The sequence below is a fragment of the Impatiens glandulifera genome, chromosome 4, assembly GCF_907164915.1.
Source record: "Impatiens glandulifera chromosome 4, dImpGla2.1, whole genome shotgun sequence".
NCBI lineage: Eukaryota > Viridiplantae > Streptophyta > Magnoliopsida > Ericales > Balsaminaceae > Impatiens > Impatiens glandulifera.
In genome coordinates, this window is record NC_061865.1 from 20,300,876 (window position 1) to 20,315,719 (window position 14,844).

The 14,844-nt window shown below is 33.1% G+C and overlaps 1 protein-coding gene across 2 annotated transcripts; it reads right to left on the reverse strand.

Annotated features, from left to right (window-relative positions):
- On the reverse strand, positions 1 to 13,432 carry LOC124933477 (kinesin-like protein KIN-12C). Of its 2 annotated transcripts, XM_047473884.1 has the most exons (33): positions 12,784 to 13,432; positions 12,551 to 12,706; positions 12,325 to 12,408; positions 12,129 to 12,248; positions 11,911 to 12,024; positions 11,733 to 11,825; positions 11,503 to 11,663; positions 11,352 to 11,426; positions 10,469 to 10,556; positions 10,311 to 10,369; positions 10,159 to 10,222; positions 9,996 to 10,061; positions 9,774 to 9,914; positions 9,592 to 9,696; positions 9,272 to 9,504; positions 9,124 to 9,193; positions 8,927 to 8,989; positions 8,784 to 8,842; positions 7,923 to 7,977; positions 7,782 to 7,838; positions 5,135 to 6,868; positions 3,557 to 4,813; positions 3,366 to 3,473; positions 2,884 to 3,047; positions 2,711 to 2,798; positions 2,531 to 2,605; positions 1,639 to 1,875; positions 1,280 to 1,378; positions 1,114 to 1,188; positions 975 to 1,033; positions 583 to 694; positions 360 to 476; positions 1 to 272 (listed from the first exon to the last, which is right to left on the reverse strand). In XM_047473884.1, the coding sequence occupies exons 1-33, from the start codon at positions 13,279 to 13,281 to the stop codon at positions 159 to 161; spliced, it is 6,600 nt and encodes a 2,199-aa protein (XP_047329840.1). In that variant the 5' UTR covers positions 13,282 to 13,432; the 3' UTR covers positions 1 to 158. The 2 variants fall into 2 exon arrangements, with proteins under 2 accessions (XP_047329840.1, XP_047329841.1); XM_047473885.1 differs by lacking the exons at positions 12,129 to 12,248; positions 12,325 to 12,408; positions 12,551 to 12,706; positions 12,784 to 13,432 and having other exon boundaries at positions 11,503 to 11,667; positions 11,911 to 12,023.
- Positions 13,433 to 14,844: the final 1,412 nt, after the last annotated feature.

The following is a 14,844-nucleotide window of genomic DNA, read 5'->3' on the forward strand; positions in this document are numbered from 1 at the left end:
TCAAATGCAATCTTCTGTTTTATTTCAATCGATCAAAGCAAACTTTATAAGAAAAAGGCAATAATGAATTGTTTGAAACATTGAAAATAGTATGAACGAAATGAACACTCAAAAAAATGCATAAAATCTAAGAATGTTCTGTTATTGTTATACTATTATCATTTATGGTAACTACTTGGTTCCATATTCACCTGTGATAGAAGCTTTCTCGACTTTTCAACTCTCCTACTCATTTCTGAGACATCCTCTTGTTGATTCGGAATTCCATTTTCCTATTTACAAACATTCATAAATACAAGTTAGTTGTGTAATAAACATACTTAAATAACTTTTTTCTTCTTTTTCGGTTCGAAACCTGCCTTAAGCCTAAACTGCTTCTGGATTCGTGGCGGAGCATTAGCATTTTGTGTTGCGAAAAGCTTTCTTAGTCTTTCATCCATTTCTGAAATCCTCCTCTGCAGTTTACCATTCTCAACCTAAACAGTACTCGAAAGTGTCATGGATACAATAAAAATAATATTTTGATAGTAAAAGTTTGGAATATATGTAAAAGTGTTTTGAAATGGAGACATAGAGTAGTACCCTCAACATTTCGTTTTGTAATGTGAGCAAGCGGTCGTGTTCTTCTAACTGTTCAATCGTTATATGTGTGGCGATTATTTCTGCCTGCCTTCTCTTTGCTTCTGAAATATATCTGTATTTAAAATATAGATAGATCAAACATTAATCAAATCAAAATATCACCATTTTGAAGCAAATTAGAGAACTGTACTCTGTATCTCAAATTTCATGTTCATTAACTATAATAAATATCGCCAAATTAACCATAAACTCAAAATTTTAAATTATAGTATAATGTTCTGCTTCATTTGGTATAGAGCTTTTTATTCCACAAACCATAACAAATTAGACTTTTTAAATCATATGTGAAAAAAAGTTGATAACCAAAAAGGCTAACATGTAATCATGCTCACCTTTCCCTTTGATCAAGTAGGCCATCGATATGCTCCTTGAGATTGCTAATTTCTTCCTTCTGTAAGAAGTGAATAAAAGAAACATTATTAAAAGGACAAATTTAACAAAATGAAATAAGTGCAACTGCAAGTAAAGTACCATTGCTATGAACTCTTGCATTTGTTGCTGAGATTCCTCCACTAGTCTTTGTAATTGATGTTGATCTATCATGTTCTAGAGCAAGATAACAAGGTTGTTTCATTAATGAAAGATAATTTAATGATGCACAATTTACATTCTCAATATGATCTAATCAGAAACTTACTGCATAGTTTGTGATGTCCATCTTAACGCCAAGTAAATCCCGAATTACATCATGTGTCATGCTTTCAGCAGCTGACAGTCTTGTACTGAGCACGCACACCTGTGATGAGAAATAGAATTCCTTAAAGAGATTAAAAAAAAATCAGCTATATTTTTACCAAAACAGCCCATTAATAGATACAAGGTTATACAATTGAAATTTTGATTAAAATGTCCAATCAAACCACAACGTGAATTCTATAAACACGTCGATAATTTTTATAATATTGTCACACAAACATTATTAGAATAATTCAGAGATGAGGAATCTTTTGTATCAAAACATGGGTTACAACAAAGAGAATTGCTTTAAGAGGGTACCTGTTTCTGACTAGAGTTTAAAAGTTCCTCCAGCTCTTGTATGCGAAGCCTAGCATCTGAAAGCTCTCTATCCATCTCCATGTTAGTCTGCTGTACTAAATTTGTTATGCATCTGAAAGGTGAGCTGGAACCTCGTGGCCTTGAACTTTTTTCAGACCTATCTAATGTCAACGCATTGCAAGTGGAAGACACTGCATTGGTCTTCACTTCATCAATCATTGCTTCCAAGATTGTGTACTGACCAAAGGATGAAAGATTTTCCATGAAACGATAGAAAGCTATATGTCTATATACTCTTCTGTATTCAAACCAAAAACATTTGACCAACTTTTGAATTAAGCATCATATAAAGCATGGTCTTATTAGTGAGCAAATTTAATTGTTAAATCCTGCTTTTGCTTTTTCAGTGAGCTTTGATGGCTTGTCTGTTGTCTCTAACTATGTCTTTGTTTGATGAAGGTTATTTTAATAATAAGCTCTTATCCGATCATCATTCAAATCATAAACCAAAATAACAAACTATCATTACTTTCCTTTTTATAACATTTTAAATATTAAATACAAAGGATATTTTAGTCATTTAATCCAAATAATCCACTTTCAGAGCTTGTTTGATCTCAAGTTATTCTTTTGAGGTTATTTGAAAAAACAATGTTTGATGAAAATGTGGGTTTTTTTAGTTAAATTACTAAAATGTTTGTTAGTATTTTATAATTTAAATTATTAAAAATATGGGTAATGTGATAAAGGTTTAAAAAACAAATAACCACACATCAAGCTCTTAGATGAAACAAGATTTATTTTTCCAAAAAAGCGGATTCTTTAAAAAAAAAGCATAAATTAAACAAGATCTAAATATGATCATGATAAATTGTTTGGTTGATGTTATTACCTTCTCTTGATATTGGGATGATTGTGCCTCTGTATGCAATATGACCTCGGAGATGTACTCTTTATATTGTTTGATCTGTAATGAAGAAATAAATATAAGGAAAAGATAGAACATGTTTGATATTCAAGCTAGAAAAGTTCTTTGTGAGGCACACAATTAGTTAGAGAATAGCTGCAAGACCTCTTTAATCAATTCTATTTTTTCTTCCTCAAGAATCCTAATATGCTTGCTCATCTCCTGGTGCTCCAGAGATCTATTATGATGTTTCCTGCAACATTATAAGTTCATTGATTCCATATGGTACTGATAGCAAGGAACCAAAACCATGTGGGAGAAGCCATAATTATTTCTACCTGGAAATTTGATCATCAGGAAGATACTGAAATGAATTTTCAGAGTCTATATTCTCTGCGAAAGTTTCAACAGTTATCATCCTCTCTTTCAATTCCTCGAGTTCGTACTCCAAAGAATCTCTCATTAACCTCTGGTTTTCTATGCCTTCTTCCATTTCAAGAACCTAATAATGCAACCAATCAATAAACAATCATTTCAATATGAATAGATGCAGATCCGTTACTACTTTACAGAATAATGCAATTTATGGAGGATAAATTTCTACAAAAGAACTGATATCATTAAGAATATGTTTGGCTGGGTATAATTGGAATTAAAACTGAGTTACAATTGGAGAAATCATAGAATTACAATTTCAAAGTCAGAATGATGGAATTGAAACTTAATAAACATATACATTTCAATTCCAATTCTAAATCCATATTTTTTTTATCATAAAACAGACAATTTAACCAAACATAGCCAATAGTTTCAAACTAACCTTATTTTCCAATATATTAATCGTACTTTCAAGCTCTTCAACTGAATGTTCTAAAATCTTGACTTCCTCTTCCTTTTGCTCAGCATAAACTTTACTTTCTTCAGATTCCTGCAGAATAACACCTACTGTGATAATTAACAAAGCATAGAGAAAAATCACCTGCGTGTTAGGGATGATTTGAAGTTGTATACCTGGCGAGCTTCTGTAGCAATAGCTTCATTTTCATCAGCAAATGAACAGGCCATGTCAAGCTTATCTTGCAAGGAGGCAACTAGATTCTGAAGGTCCTCTCTTTCTACAGTGATCCTCCTCAAATCACCCATCATGCTCTGAAGTGACTTTTCATCAGCAGAGCAAGTCAAGCGGAGGATTTCATTCTCCAAATTCTTGACAACTTCACTCTGTTCAACTAACTGGTTCAGAAATTCCGAATTTTTAGTTTGCAGATCCTTAACTAAGGCACTTAAGTCTTCATTTTCTTCTGATAGAAAATTCAGTCTTCCCTCAGCTTGATCAAGTCCCCTTACATACTTTGTTAAGCCACTTTTGAGCTTAATATTCTCATCCAGCATTCCATTGACCTGACTTGTTTTCATCATTAGCTCTTTTTGGACTTGTCTTAAAACCAACAGTAATCTTTCGCGTTCATCTTTGTAATCCTTTGTTGTTGCAGTTGCTTCCTGTAGCAAACTAAAATCAAAGAATAAACCTTTTAACACATCATCTTTCCTCTCTAGTTCTTTTTTCAAAACGTGATTTTCATGTAGTAGATTATTGTCAGATAGGACCAATGTCCCCTCGTTCCATCTCTGATCTCCTTCTTCATTTTGTTGTGAACTTATGCATTGACTGTCACCAGTCCAAAGATATTTTTCTTTCTTATCCATCAATAGGTTCCTTTGTAAACTGAGCATACTGCCACAGGGGCCTGATGTGAATGATTTGCTATTGAAAAATTGTCGCTTATGATTGTCCGACATCAGAACAAATAAAAACCCATTTTCAGTTGTCATAACACATATGTCTTCAAGAAATGATCTGAACTTGCAAATATGGTTCAGTGTACCCTCAACCGTCTCTCGCACATTGGCGTAATCAGCATTAAGAATTTCCACTAGTTCTGTTTGCATTTGCTGAAAGGTTCCTTCAAGAGAAGATACAGCATAATTAATTTCTTTCAGACTACAATTAATATGATTCTGCAACATTTCATTTTCACTGTCTTTCACACTGATCAAGGATTGCAGCTTTTCAATTTCAATGGTTAAGCTTTCTTTCTCCACCATTAGCTCATTGCATTCCATTTTCCACATATCAGCCAAGTTGTTTGCAGTTTTATTTGCTTTTAGTAGTGATTTTAACATGTTATCAGCTTCGCTCATGGCTGCATATACTTCTTCAAGTTTGGTGATGCAACTAGCAGGATTAAGTTTCTTATCCCTGACACTCTACAACAAAGAAAACAGAATTGGAGCAAAGGAATAGGTGAGACAACAAGAAGGTTATACAGGCAGAGATAAAACCTGGAAGAACAGATACTACAATACCTAAATTTAGTTAGGGAGGTTTTCAAAAAGATACGTGTATCCTTGTGTATTTATTTTTATGGTGTAAGTCACAAAAATCAAAAGAACAATTTCTAAAACCATCACTATTTACAGACAATGTATTGTGCAAGTCTGTAACTACAACAATGGAGAAACATCATTTACTGTTTCTAGTTGCGGTCAGATTAGAGTACTGAATGTTACATGAAATGTGAATAGTACCTCTCTCATATCACAGAAGCGTGGTTGAGCAAGAAATTGCTGAGTACAAAATCTTGCAGATTCAATCTCTTTGTCTACCTCATTGATAAATGGAGCTAACAGAACATGTAAGTAGTTAGCAGCATCATTCGCCATTTCAATCTCCTCTTTCAAACATAACAATACTGCTTTGTTGTTGAATGAGCTTCTGGAAAGTATTGCAGACCCTTCTGATTCTTTATAGTTGTTGGACGGGTTCAAATGCCCATCAGATTCTGTGTCCAAATCTTTCTCAGTAGTCCTTCCAGTCCGTTCAATGCAGGAAACACGTGAAACTCGTTTGGAAAATTCATCTGAACATATAGATTCTTCTAAATAGTCAGAGTTTGAGCTAGTACATGCAGCCTTTTGACCATCTAGTTCTTCCAAACGTGAAAGTCCCGCTGGGTTTTCACATACGTGCAATATTTTCTTAACAGAAGAGTTTATTGCAGTGAACTCTCTACAGATTTCTTCAAGTTTCTTTTCAAAACCATGGCTAATGCAACAATGGTTTCTTTCAAGGTACTTTCTCTCTCCCACAAATGGAATTTCATCCCTAGCAATGTTTTCCTTCATGGTCTTAAACTCCTCTCTCATTTGGAAAATATCTTGTAATAAAGTTCCACTAAACTCTCTGTAAAAAGAAGAAGCTTCAATGATGGAACTTTGTATAGCAGAGGTAAACCCATCTATATCTTCAATAGATGCAACAATAGCATTTGCACTTTTAAGTATCTGTGTAGCCAATTCTGTATCCTTCATCTGACTAATATGTTGAGAATTTGATCCAAGAGTAGTGGCCAGCTTTGACATGGGCATGACTCCTCCTGCCTCAATAACATGATCTTTCTTCAAAACATGTTTATTCTCCAAACACTCATTTGAGTTGAGCTTTGAGTTTGGCTGCATAGCTAATTTAATAGCATCACTAGCAGTTAGATTAGTTTCTTCCTTCTGAACCTCAGAGAAAACAATTGCTGCTTCTTTCAAGAAATTCAATTTCTGTTCCATTTCCAAGACCATCTTTTGAGCATCTTCCAAGCTCTTCTGTAACAAAATAATTGTTTCCTCCTTTTGAAGACAAACTTTGGCAGCACTCTCAACATGGTCATTTAGCCAACCATTGACACATGGAAATGATGAAGCGATACTTTGAATCTCACAGGAGGCGTCATTGAGAGATCGAGAACCATCTGTAAGAAAGTTTGTTAGCTCCAGGGTGGCCAGTTCCCAATCATTGCATAATCTCCTCATTTCGTCATCTTTAGCCTCTGCTACCTTTTTCAGTCTCAAATTTTCTGTCGTCATATAACACAATTTGTCCCCAAGTTCTGACTGGAGAGAAGAAATATCTTCCTGTAACTGAAGTATGGTTTTAGCTGTTTCCATCTCTACCTGCTCTCGAACTAATTCAGCTTGACTTTCCTCAGAAAGTTTTGATACTTGTTGCTCGTGATATTTGTGATTGAGTAATTGAGCATTCTCCAGGTCTCTACTCAACTGGTCTAGCTTACTGTGCAACGTTTCAACTTCCTCGGGTTCCTTTGCTTTACTCAAAACTTCAGCATCTTCCAGCTCCTTTTCAGTGTCAAACAGTTGAATAACAAGGGAATCCATGATCATGGAACGCATATTTTCTAAATCTCCATTAATTTCCTTGTTTTGAAATTCTATTTCCTCTCCCTGCTCATATGCCATAGATGAGCACTCTACCTATTAAAGAACCAACAGATCATCTAAAGATTAAATTGTAGAAATTGAATTCTTCTATTTTATTACTCCGGGAGAGAATATTTGTACAGAAAATGCTTAATGACTATTATATTGGCATATCAAGAACAAAGGAAAATATCCTATTATGACCTTAGCATGTGCATCAAATACCTTCATCTACTCATACCGGATACAGATAGATGTGGTTAAGCTTATGTTTCTGTTTATGTTGAAACAGGAGAAACACTAAAAAGCATGAAATAAAGTTATTGTTAGTAATTGCAATGAATTTTCTTAGACAATCTAGTTTCCCTATGTTTTTCATATAAAAGATTAATTGAGGGAAAATTTTATTTTATTTTTTTTTGGAAAGGGTAACCTTTTCATTAAAGAGATTTTTTGTGAATGCGAGGAGCATTCAAAAAGTACAAAAACTGAAAGAAGAAAAAAAAGGGGGACAAAATCAAAGAAAATTAGATTCTAATAAGTTCAAATAAATCTCATCTGTTGCATATTCCTAGTAATTGAGGTATAATTTATAACCCGGGTAGATTTGTGAATGCAAGAAGCAATAAAAAAAGTACCAAAAAAACTGAAAAAAAAGGGAACAGAATCAAAGAAAATTAGATTTCAATAAAATCAAAGATATCTCATCTGTCTGTTGCATATTCCCGGTAGATTTGTTTTAAGAGGAAAAGTCCCTTCCATACAGTTCATTCATCATACTTATAACTCAAAACACCTTCTTCTTAAAGCATGAGTGGCCTATAACATTTGCGTACAAGATGCTTTACACTTATTTAAGGTGATATGAAATGTCTCAAAAGTCACCAACAAATCCACATTTTGACGTTAAAACAGAGGTAAAACACAGTATAAGCACTCTCAATCGTATAAAAAGAGCAATAAATACCGGTGAGAGGTCATCTGCTAGTTTGACTATCGTTGTATCGCTTTCTATGTCTGTGACCTGGAACAAAATTATCACAGTACGTATTCAGGAAAACTGACTTATATCTATTAAGCCACTCTGAGTATCTCTTTTTGCACTGACCAATTGGCTGTCGCGTATATATTCCTCAAGTTGTGCACCCAGTTCATCAACCTCCCTGCAAATATAGAGACAAATGGAAAACACAGAATGAATTCCTTGGAACATTTAGAGGCAGTCTTTATACTATATGTTTCCTCGTTTTGTAGACATTCAAAGGACTATAGTCTATAACCATCCATGAGAAAGACCTCCCAAATGTTACATGTGGCAGAGATTTCTTCATATGTTTTGAGAACCCAATTAATGGAAACCAATTAACCTATGAAATTATTCAAGCTATTCTTGGACATAATTTCAAACTATCTCAACCTTCCATTTGTAGAGCCTTGGTTCATCATTTTTTGTTACTTTCGCACCGATTTATCCTTTTCGGATTCATGCAGCCTCCAAGTTCTAAGATTTTACCAAATTACTTGTACAAGGCAAGAAGTGGCTATAGTGCTCACCATCCTAGTTGCAAGAATTGCATTGGAAATTGAACCAAGAAGTTATTTTAATAAGTTGAACAATTGGTATCAATGTATTTCATATTTCTTAAAGGTGATAGTTTTCTCATTGAAAATAATTTTTTTATGTAGCTTTCATTATAAGCTTACAAGTTAAAGTTTTTTGTCACGGGGTTTATTAGTATCAGAATCATTACCCAGTCAGAGTATTGATGTGCCCATTAACAAGAAACATGACTAACATCCACTGAAATGAGTGGAAGGGTCAAATAACCTGGCCCAATTTTTGTTTGGCTTGATAGTATTTTCTTTTGTCAGGAACAAACTTCGGTGACAACATGGATTCATACACATACTATAATGAATCAAGTCAACATTCATATGAGATATAATATTAATAATCATGAAAAAGTACCTAATCAGTTTGGAATTCATGTACTTGCATTCTTTTAGCTCCTTCACATTGTCAATATCCTGCAAGTTTTGAGACTTCAAAAAGTTATTGATCTCATGAAAAGAAAAATTAATGAAAGAAAGCAGTATCATCAGAATTTCAACCTGTGCTCCAGTCCCTAAAGAATGTTTTGGCCCATCATGCTTTTGTTCAAGAGTTTCTAGGAGCTGCAAAAGTAAGCCAACTAATGTGAGCCTTGATGGATGTATCTCAGCTTGTTGAGTGACCTCCAAAAGCACATATATGCATACAATCAAAACAGAGAAAAAACAAAATAAATAAAATGAGATTCTCTGGAAACCTGATCTCGCAATTCTGAAATTTCAACAAGCAGCTTTTTTCGTTCTCCTTGTTCATAGAATTCTTGAAATCTGAAGGAACGGGAAACAGTGGCGTTCAGGAAGAAAAATAAAAAATAGAGCAAGTGATTCTGGATGGTTGATAATTACAGTGAAAGCTGTTTGACTAATCTACTGTTTTCCATTTGCAATCGAGTCAACTCTGAATCTGTATCATTCCACTCTTTAAGAAGCTGAGTCTCTTCCTTGGGAACATTAGTTTCCTCTATCAGATGCTTCTCAGCACCGGATCCATGTTCAAGTAATTCCAATTGGCTAATCCTTTCTCCACTTAACTTTAGCATCCTTTGAATCTTTTGAACTTCAACTTCTCTTTTTTGAGCCTGAATAGAGCTCATTGCTATGACTAATCCCCATATATGCAAATAAAGGCTTAATGAATTAACCTAGACTAGGAGTAGCAGACATACTAATAGATTTGCTTGATCAAGCTCTTCCTCCAATTGCTTGTTTGTTCTCTCAGCCAGTTTCTCCCTCCTGATAGTGCCAACCAAAATAGCTTCCAGGCATTTCATCTGTCCCAAAAAATTGTAACTTGATACATGTGCATAGAAAGTGAAATGCAGATATTGATGTGGGTGCATAACATTACCTTTCTATCATTATCACTCAGTTTCTCCCTATCTCCATGCACATTAACTTCACCAGGCAAGTGAGAATCCGGTGAATAACTCAAGTTAGGTTGTGAAGGACTTGGCATATGATGTTGTTCCAACAAGAAGGATAACTGGCCCTGTGTACATTTGTTAAAGATTAGATGCTATTAGCAAGCTTACCAAGTAAATATGGAAAATAAATATAAAAGACATGCAACCTTCAATTGTTGAATCTGCCTTTGTAGTGTGGTTACATTGCCTGAAGCATCTTCATTTATTTTAGCCTGAAAGAAGAAGAAAAAAAGTGAGAGAGAGAAAATATAAAAGACTCCATCTTCCAGGTAGTTGATTGCAAACAGAACATGGACTCGATGCTATTACATCATTTTGTATAAGTTTAGCACGTTGAGCAAACTTCAATGTGCTTAGCGTCTCATATCCAGAGCTGCAAAAGCACCAAAAAGAAACTATTCAGAAGTATTCTCAACAAGCAACAATTTGTGAATGTATGAAGACGTGTATTGAAGACAGACCAAATGGATGGGCTAACATTTGCAATAACTGTTGTTTTTGAGTTTCCACCAAGAGAATCCTGAACCCCAAATAAATAATATTTTTAATTTCTAGATTTCCATTGCAAAAGAGCAACCTATTAGCAATGATAATTTATCAAGAAACTGAATAATCTCACCTGAAGCAGAAATGTGAGTCTAGAGTCCCTATACGGTACATGTTTGTGTTTCCCATGTGCCAGATCAACGAGGGACATTATCACCAGACTAAGAAAAGAAACATTGAGCAAATTTAGATCTACAAGACATGTACATGACATAGAGATGAAATATGTTTCCCACAGATTGCTTTCTACTATTTTAAATGTTAGCATAATTTCTGATCTCTGAAAATATGAAAGAGGCTATTGCATTGATAAGAGATATATTCAAATGACGCTTCAGCCTATACTATATCAGCTGCACAAGGAACAGATAAAATGACTTTCCAAGATAAGTCAGAACCTCAACTAATAAATTGTTTACTCTAATAATCCTTATGTACCCACAAGTGAGAATATCCAAATTCTAATCTTTATCATTTTGTTTTATGGGATATTAGAAAATGATGAACCATTTAAAACACTCATCTTTAATTTTAAACATAAATGAATAGACAAGTGTTTGACATTTGTAGAAATTCAGAATGATCATGTCCATGTCAATTAATTCTTAAAATAGTTGGAGTATTTGATAGGAAAAATTAATAATTTCATTGAAGTCTATTAAAATGTTAAAATGGTACTTTGACATATTAGTCTTAAAAGAGTTGGAGTATTTGATAGGGAAAATAATAATTTACATTGAAGTCTATTAATATATTAAATTGGTACTTCGACATATTAGTCCAAAAACACTTAAAAAAATTGTTGGGCCTATTTCCATCTACAGTTATCTGAAGTACCTTTTAACTATAAAATGAAGAATATTTGAACACAAATAGACCTATGGAATTGGGAACACAGTTGCATGTTGGTGCTGCAGCTTATAGAAGAAAACAAATTATGCCAATCCATAACTTACCCCAGAGTTGACAATGATTTGTTGATACTCGCAGCTTCCTTTAAGCGATCACCCTCAGCACCAGAACTCTTCTGCCTATTTAAATAGGTGTTACAAGTTCATTATAACATAATAAGGAAAACACAAACTTGATTCCATGGTCATTGCTTACCTTTCTGAACCAGCTAAATCAACTAGATTTAACCTTGCAAATCTCAAGTGAGTCAGTGAATCTTTCTCCCACTGGCTTTCAACTATACATGTGAAAACACTGTGTGAACGGCTGCTCTCACTGTTCATGTAGGTTGCAGCCATTTTCCTGTTTGCAGTACCCTGTCTAGTACAAACATTAACAAGTTGCTCACATGCACTGGAAGAGCATTAGTATATGACTAGTCATACCTGTGACAAAAGCTTGAGCACATCATTCACAGTTCGCACATTATGTTCAGTAAGATTTTCAACATATACCCCTTTCTTTAAGTCCTCCCTGAGCTACACAAATCAATTGTGATTGTACAGTTCAGCACAAGTAGGTAAAAATGAGCACTGAGAGATTGAAAACAGATAGAATCATTACTTGCAAACTAGTTGATGAAGGCTCCAGGAGATCAGTTATTTGCTCGTTGTATATCTCTAGGAATGAGCATCTGCAACTGAATTTCAGTTTTTCATCTCTCCTTTTCTCCTCTTCCTGGAATAACATTTCCATTGCAAATGCAATACCCATAACAAAGAACCTAAGATATCTGGTACTAAGAGATTAATCAATATGCATAAGAAAATTGTTTATCTAACCTCTATAATCCTTGAGAATAGATATTCAAAAATGCGAGGGGTAATTCCACAGTCCTCATTGAGTTTTCCATCCATCTGACATACGTCACCCATCATAGTATATGTCTTCCCACTTCCCGTCTACAGAAAGAAAGCATGCTCAGTACTTCTTTAACAGCTAGTACTGCACGATGACAAAAAAATTGGGAAGCACTACCTGACCATATGCGAACATGCAGCTATTATATCCAGAAATGCAATTATCCACCATTGGCAGTCCAGCAACGTTGAACAACTTTTCCTGAAAGAGTAATGTAACACCAAAAGAATCAGGATAAGAAAACATAAAGCTGTTTTCTAGTTTAGCTTAGGTAGTACATTACTGAAATCTTGAACATGCAAAAGATATCTTGAAATACTTCCCGTGGTTGATGAAATCATACCTGTGATATTGTCTCAGAAGCTATATGATCAAAGGTGAACCTAGTTTCGGGATGGCCAACCCATACTAAGCTATGCGCACTTTCTTGCTTCAAACATCGGCCATGTCCTTGAGATATCACCTCATTGTTACTTAAGGGTCTGATTCGAATCAAAACCTGCAAAAAATGTCATAGCTCATATATCAAATATAAACAACAAAATGGTTCCAAATTTTATACGATATAAGACATACCTGCACATTATGATCCTTCCAAAACGAAGGATCTTCCTCAAGGTCAAACGTTGGGACAACAACTGTATCTTCATGATTCACAAACGATGCTCCTCTAATAACCTTATAAGAACTCCCTCCTCTGGCTCCAGAATGACCAGGAGGTCTAGTTCCAATACTCGACATCCGCTTCACTGGAGTGCCGTGAGTAGAGCTTGTTTCCGATTGTGCTTTTCCTTTACCAGTTGAAGCCCGAGGAGTTCCACCACTTTCTTCCTGTTTGTTATCCAGTGATATATTTGGCCACCTACCATCATATTTCTGGAGCGATCCGAAATCCAAATCTTTAAATCCTCCAATGTACTGAGATGGATCTGCAATAGTATTCAGAGGCGATCTCTTCGTCAGAAAATGGATAGAATTTGAAGAGTTTTCAAATCCATTCTCGTTCTCTTCCGATTCTACACTCTTCGAAGTGCCGTGATTAGTGAAATGAACGAGATGTGTCCTCTTTGACATTGATGAATCTAGAAATGCGAACACAAACTCTAGGTTAATACGAATTGAAAAAAGGAAATCTGCTTAGATTAGGTTCATTCTTGATGAATCTGCTCCAGCTCCACGTAAAGTGGATTGAGGAAGATGAAGATGAAATGCTCCATTATCACTATTCAGTAATCAGATAACAGTGGTATAGAGTAAAAGGATAAAGCCCGCGGAATTCAATTTATTCAAATTTAGGTTTCCATTCTTATTTCATTAATCTCTTGGAGCTTGTTTTATCTTAGTTTAATTAATTTATTTCCAAATAATTCTTTATCATCACATTAATCTATTTAGAATATATATATATATAGTATAAACACAAATTTTAATTTAAAGTTTTCAAATAATCTTTTCCATGTGAGACTATAACTTTTTTTTCTTTTTTTATTGTTAGTTTAATTAATGATGTTGATTTTGAATTTGAGGGTCCAACCACTACAAAGAGTTTAAGAACTTGTTTGATTTTGAGTTATTTAAAAAAAAAATTAATATTATTTTTGAATTTTTTTTATGTAAAAGTAAGTTTCTTTTAATTTTAATTATTTGTATTTATAATTTTAATTTTATAAAAATAAAGTAGGAATATTTTAATATTTTAATATTTTATTTATAAATTATATAATTGATGGTTGAAATAAATTAGATGGGATATATTAGTTTTAGTAAGAGAAAATGGTAGAATTATTAAATTGGAGGTAAATTATGATTTAAAAAAAAAATATATATATATATATATTATCTTAGCGTTTAGAGATCTTTATAATTAAAATTATATAATATAATTTTTTTTTAACAATTTTAAACTAGATTTATTATGTATATGATATTTGTATCTAAATAAAAAAAATCATGTTTAGTTTTATTTTGGTAGTTAAATTATTAACATTATTTTTTATTATTATTGATATTAAGTAAAAAAATTAACTATTTAATTTTAATAATTTTAAAAATTTAATTATCGGTAGTCAAAATCCTTATTTTGTTTAAATTTAATTAAATTACTAATATTATTTTTTATTATTATTGATATTGAGTAAATAAAAGTCTCAGTTTGATTAATTAGCCAAAAGAAAATTAATAATAAATATATTTAACCCAATATTTGAGTTTTTTTTTTAATTCCAAAATATTTGATAAAATAAGTTATTTGCATTTATTGTTTGCGATATTCTATTTCTTTGTAAGTTTATATTTTATATTACAAGGACTAAATTATTCTTTATTATACATTTTATTGAACCAGTTCTAAATTAAGATTTAAGTCTGTTGTGTTTGGATAGATAGATAGAGTTAATTGACATTTGAATTGTAAATATATTAAATTATAATTCTATCCAAATTGAAATTGAATTTTCTTATGTTTGAAATAATATTTTAAAGAAATTTACTTACAATTAATTTATTTTATAACAAAAGAGAAATAAAACCAAATATATTTCTCTTCATCTTTTCAACAAGCCAACAATGGAATAAATTGGATGGTGGGAATATATCTTAAATTTCAAATATGTGACATTTTGGGCCCAATGACAAAAA

Coding starts and splice junctions, on each gene's coding strand:
- LOC124933477 (XM_047473884.1), bottom strand. CDS start 13,281: ATGTCAAAGAGGACACATCTCGTTCATTTCACTAATCACGGCACTTCG. Junction 10,223..10,310: donor AATGTTAGCCCATCCATTTG/GTCTGTCTTCAA, acceptor GTGCTTTTGCAG/CTCTGGATATGAGACGCTAA. Junction 6,869..7,781: donor TAGCAGATGACCTCTCACCG/GTATTTATTGCT, acceptor GTTCTTTAATAG/GTAGAGTGCTCATCTATGGC.